This window comes from Gracilinanus agilis, chromosome 2, assembly GCF_016433145.1.
Source record: "Gracilinanus agilis isolate LMUSP501 chromosome 2, AgileGrace, whole genome shotgun sequence".
Lineage (NCBI taxonomy): Eukaryota > Metazoa > Chordata > Mammalia > Didelphimorphia > Didelphidae > Gracilinanus > Gracilinanus agilis.
This window is the reverse complement of record NC_058131.1, coordinates 645,367,824-645,388,740: the sequence shown is the minus strand read 5'-3', so window position 1 is coordinate 645,388,740 and position 20,917 is coordinate 645,367,824. Positions and strand designations below refer to the sequence as shown.

The 20,917-nt window shown below is 36.4% G+C and overlaps 1 protein-coding gene across 5 annotated transcripts in view; it reads right to left on the bottom strand.

Annotated features, from left to right (window-relative positions):
* LOC123238233 (cytochrome P450 2C18-like) overlaps window positions 1-17,465 on the bottom strand; it is a 34,161-nt gene extending 16,696 nt beyond the window's left edge. For 2 of the 5 annotated variants that reach the window (XM_044665714.1, XM_044665718.1), the window contains exons 1-3: window positions 12,251-12,445; window positions 3,123-3,285; window positions 1,147-1,296 (exon numbers count right to left, since the gene is read on the bottom strand). In XM_044665714.1, coding sequence (XP_044521649.1) covers window positions 1,147-1,296; window positions 3,123-3,285; window positions 12,251-12,430 — 493 coding nt within the window. In that variant the 5' untranslated portion in view covers window positions 12,431-12,445. Of the gene's footprint in view, window positions 1-1,146; window positions 1,297-3,122; window positions 3,286-12,246; window positions 12,446-17,365 lie in introns of those variants that run through there. The other 3 variants (XM_044665717.1, XM_044665715.1, XM_044665716.1) reach the window with 3 other exon arrangements.
* Between the last annotated feature and the right edge of the window lie 3,452 nt (window positions 17,466-20,917).

The window sequence follows — 20,917 nt, the reverse complement described above, 5'->3', positions numbered from 1 at the left end:
GGCTTAAGTGAACTGCCCAGGATCACACAACTAGTTTCTGAGGTGAGATTTGAACTTAAGTCTTCCTGATTTCAGGTCCAGTGTTCTATTTAAGGCAATCAACAAAAGAGGAAACATTAAGTGTTTATATGTGACAGATAATGACTTATTTAATCTTGACAAATCATGCAAGAAAGAGGAAGTCCAAATGGTAGGGTCTTGTGTGGGGCTTTGCTATTTGTGTAGTAATGGCTCCAAAATGGGTGGAGAATGGGATGGTTGTTATAGAACTTGGGCTAATACCCAATGCTCTTGACTTTCAATCCAGTGCTTTTTTAAAAATTAATTTATTTGTTTTAAACTATTTTTCCATGGTTACATGATTTATGTTCTCTTCCTCCCCCTTCCCACCCTGCTCCTGAAGTTTACAAGAATTCCACTGGGCTATACATGTATTATCACTTGATAACCTATTTCCAAAATATTGATTTTTGTAATAGAGTAATCTTTTAAAACCAAACCCCCAAATCATATACCCATATAAACACGTGATAAATCATATGTTTTTCTTTTGCATTTCTACTACCACTGCTCTTTCTCTTGATGTGGATAGCATTCTTTCTCATAAGTCCCTCAAATCCAGTGCTTTTTCTAACAAGAGCACAAAGACTCCTCATGAGACTAGTATGAACAATTTAGGATGGCTATATATTTTTTTCTCTCGTTTCCATTCTTCAGGACTCTTAGAGATGATTGGTGGACAGAGGATTGGACCTAGAGTTAGGAACACCTAAGTTCAAATATAGTCTTAGACACTTTCTGGCTATGTGATCCTGGACAACTCACCTAACCTCTGTCTTCTTCTATTTTTTTCCTCTGTAAAATGGGAATAGTAATAGCATCTACCACCCAGAGTTGTGTGAAGGTAAAATAAAGTATAAATTATGAAGCATTTTGCAAACCTCTGAATGCTATTTAAATACCAGCCATCATTATTATTAATGTTGTTATGGACTTGTACCAGAACAGGACTGAGCACTCAGACAAACATAGGGTAGTTGAAGACTACAACAGATTCTTTAGAGCCTACCTCAGTCTTTATAAGTTATCAGAAAAGTCAGAATTTTTCCCTGAGATTAGTTTCTTTTTAAGTAAGTAAGTACTAACCATTCTTTTTTTTTAATGCCTCAACCAGGCACTTTGCTTCTTCTTGGACTCGCTCCTCAATGCTCTTCTTCCCCATCCCAAAATTCTTCAGAGTCATGAGAGAGAAACGGCGGATTTGCTTCCATCTCTCTCCATTGCTAAAAGCAAGTCCTATAAGGAGAATTAAGGAGATAAGAATAGGGAATTCCCTGCTGCAACAAACTGAAAAGTCAATAGCATTAGACTCAGAAAATGTCCATCTCCTGTTTTGAAAAATCTATGCTAAGGTCTCTCAACTTGGATCTACTAGAATACTTTGAAGTGTAGGAATTGTCAAGCACCATAAGAAAGATAATTTTGCTCTTTTTTTAGCTCGAGTAATCTGGACCAGGTACCCAATTCCCAGTAATAGCCAGATGACTAATTTTTAAGCCCTTTCTAAAAGAAATGGCACAGTTTTAGGGAACAATATAGACACCCTTACTTCATATTACTCTGGTCCACATATTTATCAATGCTCAGTTTTCAAAGATTTGATATTTTGGTTGCTACATAACATTGCAGACTAAAATAATAATAATAATAATAATAATAATAATAATAACATTCAGCACTATATTATTTGTAAAGCATTTTAAATATGTTATCTCATATGATCTTCACAATAGCCTTTTGGTGTCCAGGTACTACTACAATATCCATTTTACATCTAGAGAAACTGAGCATGAAAAAGGTTAAGTGTTAGTCTATAGTCATGCAGCTAAGAAGTATCTGAATCAGGATTCAAATCCATGCATTTCTGTGTCAGTTGCTTTGATGAGATCATTTTTATTCACTTATTTCTAGTACTTGGCAGAATTTCATTTATCTCATAATGAGTTTTTTTTAAAAAATAAGCACCTATTGAGCATCATTACCTTCTGCTGTTAAAACTTAAAAAATATAAGTGAGGGAACATTTAGGTGGCACAGTGGTTTGAAATACAGTTCTAGAGACAGAAGGTCCTTGTTTCAAATCTGGCCTCAGACACTTCCTAGCTGTGTGATCCTGGGCAAGTCACTTAATCCTCATTGCCTAGCCTTTACCACTCCTATATCTTAGAACCAATGCACAATATTGGTTCTAAGACAGGAGGTAAGAGTTTAAAAAAATAAATCTAACTGTGTTTATATCTGAAGAGAGAGACTTGTTAGGATATAAGATAGATTTTTACATAGTGGAGGAAGGAGAAGAGGGAGGCTTGTCTCATTTTCACTATTGCTGATACTCTCAAACAGAGTGGTTGGTTTGCGAGATCTTAGGAAGGGTGGTTTCTTTAAGAGTTAGCATGGGTACCTCAAAAATAAATCTTTTCAGATAAACCTCATTTTTATGTGGTTAGAAGACTAGTAGATTCAGGTATTATTAATCTATTTCCCCAGATTTCAGCAAGGCATTTGGTAATATTTCTCACAAACTTATTGATAAAATGGAGGAGAAGACAGCATCCAATAGGCAAATTCTGCTCATGGCTAGAAATACCAGGAGAGTGGTCTAAGGTGGGGAGAACAACTGAATACACTGGCAAGTGGTTGTGAGAATCTGAACTGAGGAGGTCTTTTTGTAAGTAAAGAGAAAGGAACACAAATACCCTAAATCAATATAGCTACTGTCTTAATGCTATAGGCTATGATTCCATGTCTCTGGTTCAGGAGATTTGGGTGAGTGACTCTCATTTTTTTAAAACTGTTACCTTTCCTTTTAGTATCAATATTCTATATTGATTCCAAGGCAGAAAAGAGGTAAGAGCTAGGCAATGGAAGTTAAGTGATTTTCCCAGAGTCTCACAACTAGGAAGTACCTGAGTCCACATTTGAACCCACGAGTTATCATCTCTAGGGTTGGCTTTCAAACCGCTGAGTCACATAACTGTCCCCACGTGAATCTATTTCTACCAATTTCTTGGAATGCCTACCTTTTCTTCAATCTCTGCTTCATCTAGATTCACAGAAACTTACCCAAACCTTTGTTAATAGCATCAATGATTGGGAAACTTCCTCTGCCAGCAAACTCTTCTCCATGATCAATCAGAGCTTCTTTCATTGCCTTGTACCCATGTAACACAACAACAGGTTTAGAACCCAAGTACAGAGTGAAAACTGGGCCATAATCTTTTGCTAGCTGTGGGAGAAGATATAGACAGCATTGAGAAAGTCACCACTGACTCTGCTGATAAACAGACTTAGACTTCTCATTGGAGAAGTTCTCAATATATCATCTGTCTCTTTCTATATCAATATCCTTCATTAATATCAATACAAAAATGTATGCCCCTCCTCCATAGCCAACACGCATTTCCACTGGTTTTAACATGTGTCATCAATCAAGACCTATTTCCATATTATTGATAGTTGCATTGGTGTGATAGTTTTGAGTTTACATCTCCAATCATGTCCGCATCAACCCATGTGTTCAAACGGTTGTTTATCTCCTGCGTTTACACTCCTATAGTTCTTCCTCTGAATGTGGGTAGCGTTCTTTTCCAAAAATCCCTCAGAATTGTCCTGGGTTATTGCATTGCTGCTAGTACAGAAGTCCATTACATTCTATTTTACCACAGTGTATTGGTCTCTGTGTACAATGCTCTTCTGGCTCTGCTCCTTTCACTCTGCATCAATTCCTGGAGGTCTTTCCAGTTCACATGGAATTCCTCCAGTTTATTATTCCTTTGAGCACAACAGTATTCCATCACCCGCATATACCACAATTTGTTCAGCCATTCCCCAATTGAAGGGCATCCCCTCATTTTCCAGTTTTTTGCCACCACAAAAAGTACAGCTAAAAATATTTTTGTACAAGTCTTTTTATCTATGATCTCTTTGGGGTGCAAACCCAACAATGCTATGGCTGGATCAAAGGGCAGGTATTCTTTTAGAGCTCTTTTGGCATAGTTCCAAATTGCCATCCAGAATGGTTGAATCAGTTCACAACTCCACCAGCAATGAATTAATGTCCCAATTTTGCCACATCCCCTCCAACATTCATTACTCTCCCCTGTTGTCATTTTAGCCAATCTGCTAGGTGTGAGGTGGTACATCAGAGTTGTTTTGATTTGCATTTCTCTAATTATTAGAGATTTAGAACACTTTCTCATGTGTTTATTGATAGTTTTGATTTATTTACCTGAAAATTGCCTATTCATGTCCCTTGCCCATTTATCAATTGGGGAATGGCGTGATTTTTTATACAACTGATTTAGCTCCTTGTATAGTTGAGTAATTAGACCTCTGACAGAATTTTTTGTTATAAAGATTTTTTCCCACTTTGCTGTTGCCCTTCTGGTTTTGGTTGCATTGTTTTTGTTTGTACAAAAACTTTTAAATTTAATATAATCAAAATTATTTATTTTACATTTTGTAAATTTTTTCTAACTCTTCATTGGTTTTAAAATTTTCCCTTTCCCAAAGATCTGACAAGTACACTATTCTATGTTGACTTAATTTACTTATAGTTTCCTTCTTTATATTCAGGTCATTCACACATTCTGAATTTATCTTGGTGTAGGGTGTGAGATGCTGATCTAAACCTACTCTTTCCCATATAATTTTCTAATTTTCCCAACAGTTTTTGTCATATAGTGAATTTTTGTCGCAAAAGTTGGGCTCTTTGGGTTTATCATATACTGTCTTGCTGACATCACTCACCCAAAGTCTATTCCACTGATCCTCCCTTCTGTCTCTTAGCCAGTACCATATTGTTTTGATGACTGCTGCTTTATAGTATAGTTTAATATCTGGTACTGCTAGGTCACCTTCCTTCAAGTTTTTTTTTTCATTATTTCCCTTGATATTCTTGATCTTTTGTTCTTCCAAATGAAGTTTGTTATAATTTTTTTCTAATTCAGCAAAAAAGTTTTTTGGTACTTTGATAGGTATGGCACTAAATAGGTGAATTAATTTGGGTAGAATGGTCATTTTTATTATGTTAGCTCATCCTACCCATGAGCAGTCAGTGTTTTTCCAGTTTTTTAGATCTAGTTTTAATTGTTTGGAAAGTGTTTTGTAGTTGTGTTCATATAATTCCTGTGTTTGTTTTGGTAGATAGATTCCCAAGTATTTTATATTGTTTAGGGTGATGGTGATTTTAAATGGTGTTTCTCTTTCTACCTCTTGCTGCTACAATGTGTTGGAAATATATAGAAATGCTGATGATTTATGTGCATTTATTTTGTATCCTGCAACTTTGCTAAAGTTGTTGATTATTTCTACCAGCTTCTTAGTTAATTCTCTAGGATATTTTAAGTAGACCATCATATCATCTGCAAAGAGTGATAGCTTAGTCTCCTCATTGCTCATTTTAATATCTTCAATTTCTTTTTTTTCTCTAATTCCTAATGCTAGTGTTTCTAGTATGATGTTAAATAATAGAAGTGATAATGGGCATCCTTGTTTCATGCCTGATCTTATTGAGAAGGCTTCTAACTTATTCCCATTGCATATGATGCTTGTTGATGGTTCAAGATATATACTATTTATTATTTTTAGGAATAATAAATAATAAAGGTCTTTCTATTCCGATACTTCTAGTGTTTTCAATAGGAATGGGTGTTGTATTTTGTCAAAGGCTTTTTCAGCATCTATTGAGATAATCATGTGATCTTTATTTGTTAGCTTGTTGATATAGTCAATTTTGTGGATGGTTTTCCTAATGTTGAAACATTATTGCATTCCTGGTGTAAATCCCACCTGATCATGATGGATAACCTTCATAATCACTTGCAGGAGTCTTTTTACTAATATTCTATTTAAGATTTTTGCATCTGTGTTCATTAGGGAGATTGGTCTATAGTTTTCTTTCTCTGTTTTTGGTCTGCCTGGCTTTGGAATCAGTACCTTACTAGTGTCATAAAAGGAATTTGTCAGAACTCCTTCTTTGCTTATTATGTAAAATAATTTGTATAGTTTTGGGATTAGCTGTTCTTTGAATGTTTGATAGAATTCACTTATGAATCCATCTGGTCCTGACAGTTTGTTCTTAGGGAGTTCTTTGATAGCTTGTTCAATTTCTTTTTCTGATATTGGATTGTTTAAGTATTCTATTTCTTTTGCTGTTAATCTAGGCAATTTATATTTTTCTAAACATTCATCCATATCACCTACTTTGCTATATTTATTGCCATATAATTGGGCAAAATAGTTTTTAATGATTGCCTTAATTTTCTCTTCATTAGAGGTGAAGTCTCCCTTTTCATCTTTGATACTGTTAATTTGGTTTTCTTCTTTTCTTTTTTTATTAGATTTACCAGTACTTTGTCTATTTTATCTGTTTTTTCAAAGTGCCTGCTTCTAGTCTTATTTATTAATTCAATAGTTCTTTTACTTTTGATTTTATTAATTTTTCCTTTGATTTTTAGTATTTCTAATTTAGTTTCATCTGGCAATTTTTAATTTGTTTGCTTTCTATTTTTTTAACTTGCATGCCCAATTTATTAACCTCTGCCCTCCCTGATTTGTTAATATATGCACTCAGTGATATAAATTTTCCCCTTAGATGCTGCTTTGGCTGCATCCCATAGGTTTTGGTAAGAAGTCTCATCATTGTCATTGTCTTCAATAAAATTGTTTATTGTTTCTATGATTTGTTCCTTAACTAACTTATTTTGGAGGATCATATTATTTAAGTTCCAATTATTTTTTGGTTTGCCTCTCCATGTATCCTTGCTCCTAAAAATTTTTATTGCATTATGATCTGATAAGGTTGCATTTCTTATTTCTGCTTTTTCCATTTGTTTGCCATTTTTCTATGCCATATTACATGGTCAATATTTGTGAATGTCCCATGTGCTGCTGAAAAGAATGTGTGTTCCATTTTGTCCCTATTTACTTTTCTCTATATATCTATTAGTTCTAATTTTTCTAGGAATTCATTCACCTCTTTTATCTCTTTCTTATTTATTTTTTGGTTTGATTTATCTAGATCTGATAGGGGAAGGTTTAGGTCTCCTACTAGTATAGTTTTATTATCTATTTCCATCTTAAGTTCTGCCAGTTTCTCCTTTAGAAATTTAGATGCTATACCATTTGGTGTATATGTGTTGAGTATTGCTATTGCTTCATTGTTTATACTGCCTTTTATAAGGATGTAATTGCCTTCCCTATCTCTTTTAACCAGATCTATTTTTACTTCAGCTTTGTCAAAAATCACGATTGCTACTCCTGCCTTCTTTTTCTCAGTTGAAGTCCAATAGATCTTGCTCTGGCCTTTTAGTTTTACTCTATGCAAGTCTGCTTGTCTCATGCATGTTTCTACATATGGTAGGATTTTGGATTCTTATCCACTCTGCTATTTGCTTCCATTTTATGGGCAAATTCATCCCATTCACATTCAGAGTTATAATTATTAACTGTGTATTCCCAGACATTTTGATTCCCTCTCCTTGTCCTGCCTTTTCTTCTTTTACTATTTCCTGCTATACCAGTGTTTTGTTTTTAATCACTTCCCCTAATCCCCTCCCTAATTGTACTTCCCTTTCTCCCCCCTCCCTTCTTATTCCCCTCTTATTCTTCTTTAGGTTCTTTTTAAGCTTTTTTCATTTTATTGATTTTGTTTTATTGTTTCTTCATGTCTCATGAAGTCATTAGCTTTTATTTACCCAATTCTAATTTTTAAGTTATTATTTTCCTCCATGAGCTTTTGAATCTCCTTTTGCATTTGGACAATTCTACTTTTTAATAAATTCTTTTCTTCATCGAATTTTTGTGCCTCTTTTTTCATTTGACCAATTCTGCTCTTTAAATTTTTATTTTCTTTTTTGCATTAATTTAATTTCTCTTCTCCTTTTGCATTTTTTCTCTTATTTGATTTTTTTAATTCCTTTTTGAGCTCTTCCAAAGACTGAAACCAATTCCCATTTTTCTTTGAAGTTTGTGTGCAACTGCTTTGATCTCACCATCCTCTTCTGAGTCTATGCCTTTGTCGCAATAATTTTCTATGGTTAGGTTTGTTTTAGTTTGTTTGTTTTTGCTGTTTGCTCATTTTTCTTGCCTCTTTTTTTAAACTTTTGCTTTTATCTTAAAGATGGACTTTATTCTCAGGATAGAGAAGGTACTTTCTTAAACTTCAGTTTTTCCTTGCAACTACACTCAATTCTAGTTCTGGATTTCTGCAAGTTTCTGTTCTTCTAAGGTGGAATGATGACTTGTTTGCTGGGAGCTCCAAAAGCCACCTTCCACTGCTGATTCAGTATCCTCTTGAGACTGATGGTGGTTTGTAGGGCTCAGAGCAATGTGAACTACCTTGCAGTGGGGCTCAGGGCCTCACCTCAAACATGGGCAATGGCTCTGGGCCTCATACTAGGATTACACAGGCCATATACACTATGGACTATCTTGCTCTTGGGCTTAGAAGCTTGTTCAGGCTTGAGTAAGCCTCTGGGTCTCCCATTATTACAGTACCAGTCAGTCATAGACTGCTCTGTGCTGTTGTTGTTGTTCTGGGGTTTGGGTACCCATTGCAGGTGTGGGAAAAGACTTAGAGTCTCATTCTAGGCTAACACCAACTGTGTGCATTGTGGATTTCCCTGTGATATAGCTTGGGGCCTTGCTCTAGGCTTACACTTGAGCTTAGAACTTCAAGTAGTGGGCATGGGGTACTTTGCTATGGGCTTAGGTAAGGTCTTAGAGTTTCAAAGTTGGCTTAGAGTCAGGTTCAGAACTGGGGCAGTAGGTGGGGAGTGGGTGGCATATAATCCTTAATGAATGGCTTTTCTGTCAGTTTTTATCTCCTCTCACCCCAGTGAAACAGACCCTCTCTTCTTACCTTACATTCTGTTTTCTCCAGGAGAGTTGCTTCACTCCATGCCCTTGTTGGTTCTGTAACTAGTATTCATTTTGAGGTGTTATTTTAAGGTTGGTTTGAGAGGATTCTCAGAGTGGTTCCATCTTTCCCTGCTTCTCTTCTGCCGTCTTGGCACCATCCCCCATCCTAAGTTTCTTATTATTTGTTCTTCTATTCTTTGTCTTTTGCTCATGTTGGGATTATTTTTCCCCTTAATTTTGTCTATATACTGAAGTTTATCTACATTCTTGGGGTCAAAGGAGTGTTGTCTTGTTATTGTACTGTGCCTGAGATTAACTCAGCTTTCCTGGTTTCAAACTGAGCACTCTGCAGAGGCAACCTGGTTGGTTTGCTTTGTGGAGATTTACAGCTGTTGGATTCAACTGGTTAGAGTTGGGTTCTGCCCAATCCCATGAAGGCTAGACTTTATTGATCTGAGTTCATCCTGTTGCTGTTTGTGCTGGTTCACAATCAGCTTGGGTACTGGATTTTGCAGAGCTGCTTTCTTCCCACTGCAACTTGCTCTGCATTGTATTGGTTTCTACCCTTATCCCATTGAGGCTGAACCAAGTCAGCTGTTCTCTTTTTCCTGAGGCTTGTTCAGCACTCCCACCTTGTACCCCAGTGAGATGTGTCCCTCTTGCTATCTCTTGATGATGTTCTAGGCCAGAACACTAATTTATCCCTTCTTCTGTTGATTCTGGCATTCCAGTATTCATTTTGAGGTATTTTTGTTCTTCTGTGGTCATTTTAAGGGTGGTTAGTGGGTGCAGGGTGTTTCTTATTTAACCTTCTTGACCTAATCTGCCATTGCTACTACAGTAGTCCCTTGCCACTGCCACTGCTGCTACAATGGCTGCCACTGATCATGAATTGCACATATTTTTAAAATCTTATTTTTATAAAAGTATAAAGAATGAATATGGCTCAAAAGAAGAAATATAAAAAAGATATCCCTGTCCCAACTCTTTGTAGAGTTTGGAGGTCCACAAGTGTGGCACATTGCACAGGTTTTCAGAATTTTTTGATTATTGCTCAGTTGTGGGAATATTTCCTCTTTTTTCATTTTTTGCATTTAAATATACTATTTTTATATGGAATGACTCTCTGGAATGGGTAAAGGGAGAAATACTAGAGAGATTATTATTATCTTTTAAAAAAGAAAATAAAACATTTGAAAATAAGAAAGGAAACAGTTATCTATGAAAATAATCTTTGCAGCAATTTCTCTGATAAAGAACTGCAATTCAAGATCTATGAAACTGATTCAAATACTTAATGGCAAGAGCCTCAATAATTGGAATGCAAATGGGCAGTTCTTAAAAGAAAAATTCAAACTCTCTACAAGTATAAGAAAAAATTCTCAAAATCACTAAATATTAGAGAAATACAAAAGGAAACAATTCTGAGGTTCTACTTCATACTCAGTAGAATGATCAATGATTAATGATTAAAATTTTAAATTGAATATATCTCATATATTCTGGAATATAGAAAATGGATAGAAATATGGATAAATAGAAAATGAAAATTGTTGAATAAGCTATAGGACAGATAGGAAAGTACCTTGCTTTGAGCTGTGAATTGCTCTAGTCATTCTAAAAAGAAATTGTCCTCAAAAAGTCACTAAATATTACATGCACATTGACACAACAATATCGTGAGTAGGCATGTGCTCCCAAAGAGATGAAAATAGAAAGAAAGAAATAATTATAGCAGTACTTCGGGATGTAGCAAAGAACTAAAAACTGGGAGTGAAAGTGGGATAAATACGGGAACATCTATTAACTGGAGGACAATTTAGCAGATTTTACTATGTAAATTATTTAAATATTATTTTGCCATAATACATTACAAAAGGAACAGTTTCAGAAAAAACTAATAAGATTTTTATGAACTAATACAGAATGAAGTGCATCTCTGAATACACTTTGTATATGGAAATGTCCATGTATAACAGGATATTTGGAGGGGTCATATTAATTCTGTAGAAGAAAGGAAGTAGTTTTAGAACCTTGGTAAGAACCCTGGGTTTCATAGTTCTAGAGGACCAAAGATCTGCAAAATTCCTAGAGTTGGATTACAGTCTCTGTCACAGAAGAGAAATCTTGAATTGCTAGGCTTGAGAATTTCCTAATCCAGGATTTCTTTTTACCATAGAGATTATAGCTTTAGTCCCTATCCCTATGAGTGATATAAAGCACAAAAGATTCATATACATAAAAATGTAGATGGCAGGGTGCAGGTGAATATTCTTAAGTAAGTCTAGACTCTACCAGGGCAGTTAGTATCTTTTTCCAGGTAGATAAAACAACAACAATAATTGGTGAATATTTCCCTTGATGAGATTCCAAGGTATCTAGTGAATTTTCTTTTCCCCCTTCTCTCTCCATTTCTATTCAAAAGAACAAATATTTAAAACATAACTTTATTGTTTCTTTTAAACTGCTTATTTATTATTTTCAATACTTTAAAGATAGTTATCTCTAGATAAGCATAGGATTAGCCTTAATTGCTTTTGAGTTATACCTATACAAGTTAAAAATGGGAGTTGGTAGGAGATAAATATCAATAGAATAATTAAAATGGGTTCCCAAGTCAGTCAGAGAAGTATGGGGTTCAGTGAGTAGCTGAACCAAGTAGTCAAACTTGGATTGTCATCTAGGGGCTCTGAGCAGTGATGATTTATATTTAAAACCAATTTTCTTAAGTTTACTAAAATATTAGAGGAAACATGTACTTAGACCTAAAGACCATTGCTCTTACATTAAAACTGAGCTCATTTCTTATTGTAACCTACTTGAGCAAAAATTTCCAGGTTTCAATTGAGAGAAAAGTAGAGTACATTAGTCAGTAACAAAAGAGAAAATTAATGCCTGAATTGACCCAGTTGGAGAACACAGGCATGGTCTGGGAAGAAATAGTGCCATGCTTCTGTTTCTCTTGGGAGGAAAAACAAAAGAGGAGTAAATACCCCAATATTCAACATCTCTGCATATCAACAATGGCTGTTTATACATATATTGATATTTTTCAAGTTCATAATAAAAAAACTTAAAATCTCTTTTTAAAAAAAGATTAAGTTTTATCTAGTCTCACATATATCTAATTGTTATACCCTACTTCCACTGTGGTAATGGACCATGATGGCTACAACTGAAGCAAAATATTGACTAGATAATTTGTATGGCACTTCCTTTCTCTAACATACTATAGTCATTAAGATAATTTCCTTAAAGGTAGCCTCTAAAAACAGAATGCCATTAAGAGCCAGAAATGAAACCAAAAGGACAGAGTAATGCCTACTCACCATGCATAAAGATTTGGGGATATTCTTAGTATCCAACTGCAATATATTACCAATAATTGGAAGAGGGTCAGGGCCAGGTGGGAGCTTTCCTTTTCCAGACCTCTTCCTGGATGCTGAAATAAGAAGCAGACACAAGGTACAGAACACTAGGCCAAAAGCAGTCACCATAGATGAATCCATTGAATTTCTTCCTTGCTAGTGTTGCTATAAAAGGGTAAAAGTCCAATGCCTGTAAGAACTGTAAACAAGAAACTAATCAGTTAATAACTCCACCTCTTTTCTGTAGATGGTTTCGCTTCAAAAGGACTCTACCCTGATGTTAAAGATTCAAAGATTAGGCTCATTCCCCAGTGGATTAATAGTTAATGGATATCAACAGGCAATTTTCAAAGGAAGAAATAAAAACTAATTTTAATCCTTTAGAAAAAATACTCCATCAGTCATGAATAGAGGAATGTAAATAAAAATAACTCTGAGGACTCACTTCCTATACATTAGATTAGCAATGCTGGCAAGAACAGAAAATGACATATGTTGGATGAGCTTCTGGAAAGCAGGCACATTGATGCACTGATGGTGGAGCTGTGAATTAGTCCTACCTATCTAGATAGCAATCTGGAACTGTGTCCCCAAAGGCACTAAATTATGCATAGCCTTTAACTCAGCTATAATGGAACTAGATTTATATTCCCAAAATGTAAAAAAAAAAAAAGCATATCTGCAAAAGTATTTATAGCACTTCTTGGCAAAAAATAGGAAATGAAGTAGATACCTATCAATTAGTCAATGGTTAAACAAATAATGGTACATAGATAAAACAGAATATTATTGTGTCTTAATAAATGAAGAAAGGGATTATTTTAGTGTAGCTTAGGAAACCTTGTAAGATTGATGCAGAATGAGATGAATAGATCCAGAGGACTATTAATACAACTTATTTAAAGACAAACCACTTTGAAAGCCTTAAGATCTAAGTTGGAAAAGTTGACCTAAATTTTAATTAGTGCTACCACTAAGGTTAAGGGATTGTTTTAAGATTCTTTCTCCAAGTTGTGAATTGATCCAACCATTCTGGAAGGAAATTTGGAATTATGCCCAAAGAGCTTTAAAAGAATGCTTGCTCTTTGATCTAGCAATACCACTACTAGGTTTGTGTCCTGAAAAGAAAAAAAATGGGAAAGGATCTATTTATACAAAAAAAATTACTGCTGTGCCTTTTGTTGTGTCAAAAAATTGAAAAATGAGGGAATGTCCCTCAATTGGGAAATAGCTGAACAAATTCTGATATATTGTGGGAATGGAATACTATTGTGCTAATATGGAATGTTGAATTGCATGATTTCTATAAGAACTAAGGCACTACAAAAACCTCCAACGAAGGTCTAATTACTCAAATTTGTAAGAAGCTAAATCAATTGTACAATAAATCAAGCCATTCCCCAATCAATAAATGGCCAAGGAACACGAATAGGCAATTTTCAGATAAAGAAATCAAAATTATCAATAAGCACATGAGAAAGTGTTCTAAATCTCTTATGATAAGAGAAATGCAAATTAAAAGAACTCTGAGGTACCACCTCACACCTAGCAGATTGGCTAATGACAGCAAAGGAAAGTAATAAATCTTGGAGGAGATGTGGCAAAATTGGGGCATTAAGGCAGGTGGACTTGTGAATTGATCTAACCATTCTTGAAGGCAATTTGGAACTATGCCCAAAGGGCTTTAAAAGACTATTTGCCTTTTGACCCAGCCATATCACTGCTGGGTTTGTACCCCAAAGAGATCATAAGGAAAAAGACTTGCACAAAAATATTTATAGTCATGCTCTTTGTGGTGGCAAAAAATTGAAAAATGAGGGGATGCCCTTTGATTGGGGAATGGCTACACAAACTGTGGTATCGGTTGGTGATGGAATACTATTGTGCTAAAAGGAATAATGAATTGGAGGAATTCCATGTGAACTGGGACAACCTCCAAGAAGTCATGCAGAGTAAATGGAGCAAAACGAGGAAAACATTATACACAGAGACTGATACGCTGTGGCACAATCAAATGTAAAGGATTTCTCTACTAGCAGCAATGCAATGATCCAGGACAATTCTGAGGGACTTATGAGAAAGAACACAATCCTCATCCAGAGAAAGAAGTGTGGGAACAGAAACACAGTAGAAAAACAACTGCTTGATCACATGGTTTGATGGAGATATGGTTGGGGATGCAGACTCTAAGTGATCACCCTAATGCAAATATTAATGATATGGAAATAGGTCTTGATCAATGGAGCATGTAAAACCCAGTGGAATTGCTCATTGGGTAAGGGAGAGGGGTAGATGGAGGGGAGGGAAAGAATATGATTCATGTAACCATGGAAAAATGTCCTAAATTAATTAATTAAATAAACTATTTACAATTTTAAAAAAAGAAGAAACTAGTCATGGACTAGGGCAATTATGGGCAAACTATGACCAGTGGGCCAGATGTGGTAGAACAGAAATGTTCTACCCAGCCACATGACATTATTCCTAATCTGACTAATACAATGAGAAGAATACAATATAATGAAACTTAGAAAGAGTTGCCTTAGAAACAGACTGACAGATGAGCATTTCCTTTCCTCTGACCCCCTCTTTAAAAAGTTTGACCATCAATGGACTAGGGTAACACAATAGCTTGACTGGTAACAAGTTTCATAAAATGATTTTATATAAAGATGTTCTCATCATTTCAAAACGTGGGGCAGTCATTTTTCAATGCTTTTTGGAAAGAGCAATTCTTTTCCCTCTCTTAAATGATCCAGGGGCGGGGCAGAGCTAAAATGGTGGCAGAGTAGCAGAAACTGTATGAATCTCCTTCCAACCAATCATTACAAAGCATCACAAAAAGACAGAAATCAAAAGTGGATGAGTAAAGGGGCTCTCCCACTGGATACAGCCTTAAAGGTGGGCAGTGTTTGGGAATTTCCATGCTATAAGGGGGTAAAACTGCACTTATTGAAGCACAAGCTGATCACCCCTCCCCACATCACCTGTCATGCCAGAGTCAGAGCCGGGGCCAGGGAAATCTCTAAATTCTCAAGGGCTGGCTGAGGGCATCACAGACTTACCCTGGGGAGCAGTGCAAGGCCTTGGCAGTGAGACCTGGGACAGTGAGGAGCCTGGACAGCAGAGTATGGAGACTGGGCAGAAAGAAGGCTGGCCACAGCAGAGGCAGTAGGAACTGGAAAAATAGCCACAGAGCAAAATGCTTTAAAGCTGGCTACACAAAGAATATCACAGAGCTGCCTGCCCTCCTCACTCAGGCTTCTGACTGGGAAGGGAAGATATTACCAAGGCAAAGCCCTGCAAGACAGAAGCTAAGAAAGCAATGTACACCAACATGCAGGGACCCCAATCCACTAGTACAGTGATGGGCAAACTTTTTAAAGAGGGAGCCTAAGGAAAGAAAATGCTCATCTGTCAGTCTGTTTCTAAGGCAACTCTTTTGAAGTTTAATTGTATTATATCCTATTCATTGTATTCATCAGATTAGGAATAATGTCCTGTGGCTGGATAGAACATTTCATGGAGCTGCATCTGGCCCACGGGCTGTAGTTTGTCAATCACTGTACTAGTAGCAAAGGGAATGAGCAGCAGCAAATAAAGCTTTTGACCCTATATAATTTCTATGGAGAAAAAGAGCAAAATATAGAAGCAACAGCAGAGAGTGATAAACAAGCAAACACATCCAAACTTTCCAAAAAATGGAAATTAGTCACAATCTCTCAAGGAACTCAAAAAGGATTTCAAGAACCAAGTCAGAAAGATAGAAGAAAAATGGAGAAAAAGTAGGAAAAAGAAATGAAAGTAATACAAAAAGAAAATAATAGCTCAAAGGATAAAATTGCTTGCATGGAAAAAGAGAGAGAGAAAAATCAAATGAAGTAATAAGCAAATTGGAAACCAGCATTGACCCACTAGAAGCCATATAAAGCAGGATAGAGCAAATTGAAAAGGAAAATCAAAGGATCATAGCTGAAAATCAGTCTTTAAAGACAAGAATTGGGCAAGTAGAAGCTAATGATCTCATGAGACAGCAAAAATTGATAAAGCAAAATCAAAACAATAAAAAATAAAAGGAAACATGAAATATCTCATTGAAAAGTTAAATGACATAGAAAACAGATCCAGGAGAGACAATTTGAGAATTATTGGTCTACCTGGAAAAAAAATGACATCATATTACAAGAAATTATCCAAGAAAACTACCCTGATATTCTTGAACAAGAGGGCAAAATATATATTGAAAGAATCCATAGATCACCCCCTACATTAAATCCTCAAAAGACAACCCCCAGGAATGTAATAACCAAATCCAAGAGCTTCCAGGCCAAGGAGAAAATATTACAAGCAGCTAGAAAGAGGCATTTCAGAGATAAAGGAGTCCAGTAAAGATTACACAGGATCTGGCAGCCTCAATACTAAAGGACCACAGGACTTGTAATATGACATTCAGGAAGGCAAGAAAATTGGGTCTACAACCTTAAATGATCCAGGGTCTCATCTGAATCAGGAAGAAAAGAAAATAGGGAGAAAGGAGCACATGTGGATATGATAAGGCAAGTAGAACTTGATGGAATGGGACTCCATGAGGAGCTCTGAATTTCTTAGTCAGGGTGGTGTAGTGGAGAGTTTTGAACTTGGAGTCATAGGATATGGGTTTTAAGTTTTGGTGCTGATATTCATTGCTATTGTCAGAACCTAACTTTCCTCATCTGTAAAATGGGAATAAAAATATTTGCACCCGCTGCTTTACAGGTCTGTCATGAGAAAGTATTTTGTTGCTATAGAAATGTGTTGTTATTGGACCTTAGAAATAGAAGGTATTTTAGATTTAAATATTACAGGAATCATACCTATGCCATCCATTGCAAACACCTAATTTTAACTGAGCCTTAGAGAAGTTAAATAATTTGCCTAATGCCACATAGATAAGTATCAGAGTCACAATTTGAATCCTAACCCTTTACTTCAAACCTCATGATTTTTAACATAGTATTTCAAACAGGGCAACTACCAAGGACCATTCTCACTGAAATAAATTAAGATACCTTAATCAACATGCATGAATCAACACACCTGTCTCTTGATGCCAAACTCTAGTTCAGTGAGTCTTCCTGGACTGATGATGTCTGGTAAACTGAACTAGATTACTGCTTGCTCAGATGGGAAACTCAATTCTCTCTTCACAATTTCTTTGGTTCTGCTCCAATTGATATTCCGTTTATGTAACTCTGAACTTCTCACCCCACCCCACATTTAAACCAATAGGATTGATTCACTCCTTTATGACTAACTTGTGGCCTCTAGTATTGTTGAATTTGAACAGATCAGAAATTGACCTCATGGCCAAAGGAGAAAGAGCAAGATGAAAGGAAAAGAGACAGCATTAGCACAAATCACTTATTAAGTTCCAAACTACATTCTATACCTCCTGTCTTCCTCACTTCCTCACAATTTCCCAAACAACTGCTGGAACACCCATGAGAGGCTAGAGAGTTGGAAATATTTAACTTCAATTTAATTTGTTTAATTTAATACTTTAGGGCAGTGATTCCCAAAGTGGGCTCTACTGCCCCCTGGTGGGTGCTGCAGCAATCCAGAGAAGTGGTGATGAACACAGGTGCATTTATTTTTCCTATTGATTGCTATTAAAATTTTTTAAAATTTAATTTCCAGGGGGCTAATTAATATTTTTTTCTGGAAAGGGGGCAGTAGGCCAAAAAAGTTTGGGAACCACTGCTTAGGGTAAAGGTATTGAAAGAACTATTTACATTTATTAATTTTTTTATTAATTTTCTTTAAACCCTTAACTTCGGTGTATTGTCTCCTAGGTGGAAGAGTGGTAAGGGTGGGCAATGGGGGTCAAGTGACTTGCCCAGGGTCACACAGCTGGGAAGTGGCTGAGGCCGGATTTGAACCTAGGACCTCCTGTCTCTAGGCCTGACTCTCAATCCACTGAGCTACCCAGCTGCCCCCAACTATTTACACTTAAAAAGATATTCCCTTAACTACACCTAAGTAAATCAAGGCTACAACAGAGCTATAATAACCAAGGTCTTTCTGAATATCTAGTAGAAAAGTGATGGCAAGAGTCACATCAAGCAAGAAACTACACAAAGATATAAAATGTGTCACAAATGTATTTCTCACCTATTAAGAACTAAATAAAGTATGGGAAGAAGAACATAGTAGAAAGAGCACAGAATTGGAGTCAGGACACATGGAGTCTATAATTAACAAATGATGTGGTCTGAGCCACGTCATATCACTTTTAAGGACATCACTTCTTTATCATCTATAACATTAAAAGGTTAGACTAGACAATTTGAAAAATCCCTCTAGGATAAAATTTTGTAATCCTGAAACCAGCAAGGAAAAATTCTAGGTACTTATCAAAAATGATCCCCAATAATATTAGAAGCCTTTGCACCATGTAAACCTTTCATTTCCTAGTCCCCCTAAAGCTAGTGATTCCCCCAAAGTTATACCTAATTTTCACATATTTGTAGGAACTTAAATTTAGACCTGAATGAGACCTCAAATAAAGAAACTAAACACCAAAAGGTTGTGGCTTAATGAAGTTCACACAGATAACTTTAAGTCTTACATAAGGATATATTTGCTATAATATTAATGCATACCCAGAAAGCCTTAGACTATGGTAACCTGCTGTTGTGAGGATTACTTAGTTAGTAGTTTATATATAGTTTATGTGGACCTAGCAGGAAGGGCTAGAGAATTCCAAGATGGAATGAAGAAGGAGGAAGTGTTTTCTTGCTCACTGAGAGAGACTCCATGGTGGTGGGGACAAGTTGCAACTGATCCTAGGAGACCTCAGTTTACCAGAGATCTTGAAGGAAGACCTTCACCTACGTGTGGGAGATTTTGGTAGAGACTATTAATCCCAACCTGAGTTGCATGTCAACTTGGGCTAGATTAGCTCCCAGAATCTACCCACCTGGAAGAGTACAGCAGGTGGTCCTGGAGGAGCTGAAACAACACTGGAGTGAGTCTGGACTCTGCTGAGAGGATTCCCACTTCAATCCTGCTTTTCTCTGGGCCCTGTCTTGCTTAGGTCTCAGTTTAGTGTAGTTAAGTCCCTTCCCTGATCCTGTGGCTTGTCCTTAGTCTGAAGAGTGTAGTTATCCCTATTCCTATCCTTTATCTTAGTTGTTCCTGAATAAAGTGTTATAAAACTCTTGCCTTTGCTTTGCTGGTTTCCATAGTCCTAGTCTAGATACTGCAATGTGGCAGTTGGGCCTAATCTCCTTAGCTGTTAAAATCTAGTCTCCCTATTTTTGTTTGGTCCCACCTTCTGTCACTCCTGTCACCCTCACACCCTTCTGGACCCACATTTTAATATTTAAGTCTATTTCCCTGGTTGTTCCCATTACACTGCCATTTACTGGTAAATACTATGGGACTGTGATTAATGTCTCTCTGTCTGAATTCCAGGAGAAGGGAGCAAAAGAGTCACAAGGTCATGGAGACTGACTGAGAATCTGCAAAGTGCCAAGGAGCAAAAGGTCATGCAGACCATGGATTGAGAAAGTTCTACGGCAATACTGTAGGTCTTGAAACTAGTGTTTGAGGTTTGGGGTTGCACATTTCTAACATGTTAGAGGCCAGATTTTCCATGAGCTTCTTTTCCTAGTAAGCACCTAAGATTGTCTATCAGTATGGCTTATTCCCTGAGAAGGTGCAGGCAAATCAGACCAGGGAAAGACATTTCCCTCACACACATATTTGGTCCTGTTATTTCTCTTATATATAGAATGGCAACATTCTGTAGTTCTGGCTCCTGAATGGGTAACTGCAAACTGTTTAAATCATTTTAATTGGGCCTTGATACAAGGACCTGTTATAAGTTTATTTTTCCTTACATTTTTTGCACATAAGATTTTGACATTTTACATTTCATTCACAAGTTAATTTTTTCTCTTTTATTTGGATTTTAATTGGATTTTATTCTTTTTTATTTCTTTTGCCAATTGATTTCATACAACCCCGTGACTCAGTCATGCATCCTTAGCTGACCTGCAGTACCCTCTTCAGGGGAGAATGTATTATTGATTCTCCTTGGCAGGGGTGTGTGTAAGTTTTTTTTTTATTTTTTAAACATTTATTAATATTCATTTTTAACATGGTTACATGACTCATACTCCTACTTTCCCCTTCACCCCCCCGCACCTCCCCCAACCATGGCCAACACATATTTCCACTGGTTTTATCATGTGTCATTGATCAAGACCTATTTCCAAATTTTTGATAGTTGCATTGGTGTGGTAGTTTCGAGTCTACATCCCCAATCATGTCCACCCCAATCCATGCGTTCAAACAGTTGTTTCTCTTATATGTTTCCTCTCCTGCAGTCCTTCCTCTGAATATGGGTAGTGTTCCTTTCCATAAATCCCTCAGAGCTGTCCTGTGTCAATGCATTGCTGCTGGTACAGAAGTCCATTACATTCGATTTTACCATAGTATATCAGTCTCTGTGTACAATGTTCTTCTGGCTCTGCTCCTTTCACTCTGCATCAATTCCTGGAGGTCTTTCCAATTCACCTGGAAATCCTCCATCCTTTGAGCGCAATAGTATTTTCATACAAGTCTGTTTATTTATGATCTCTT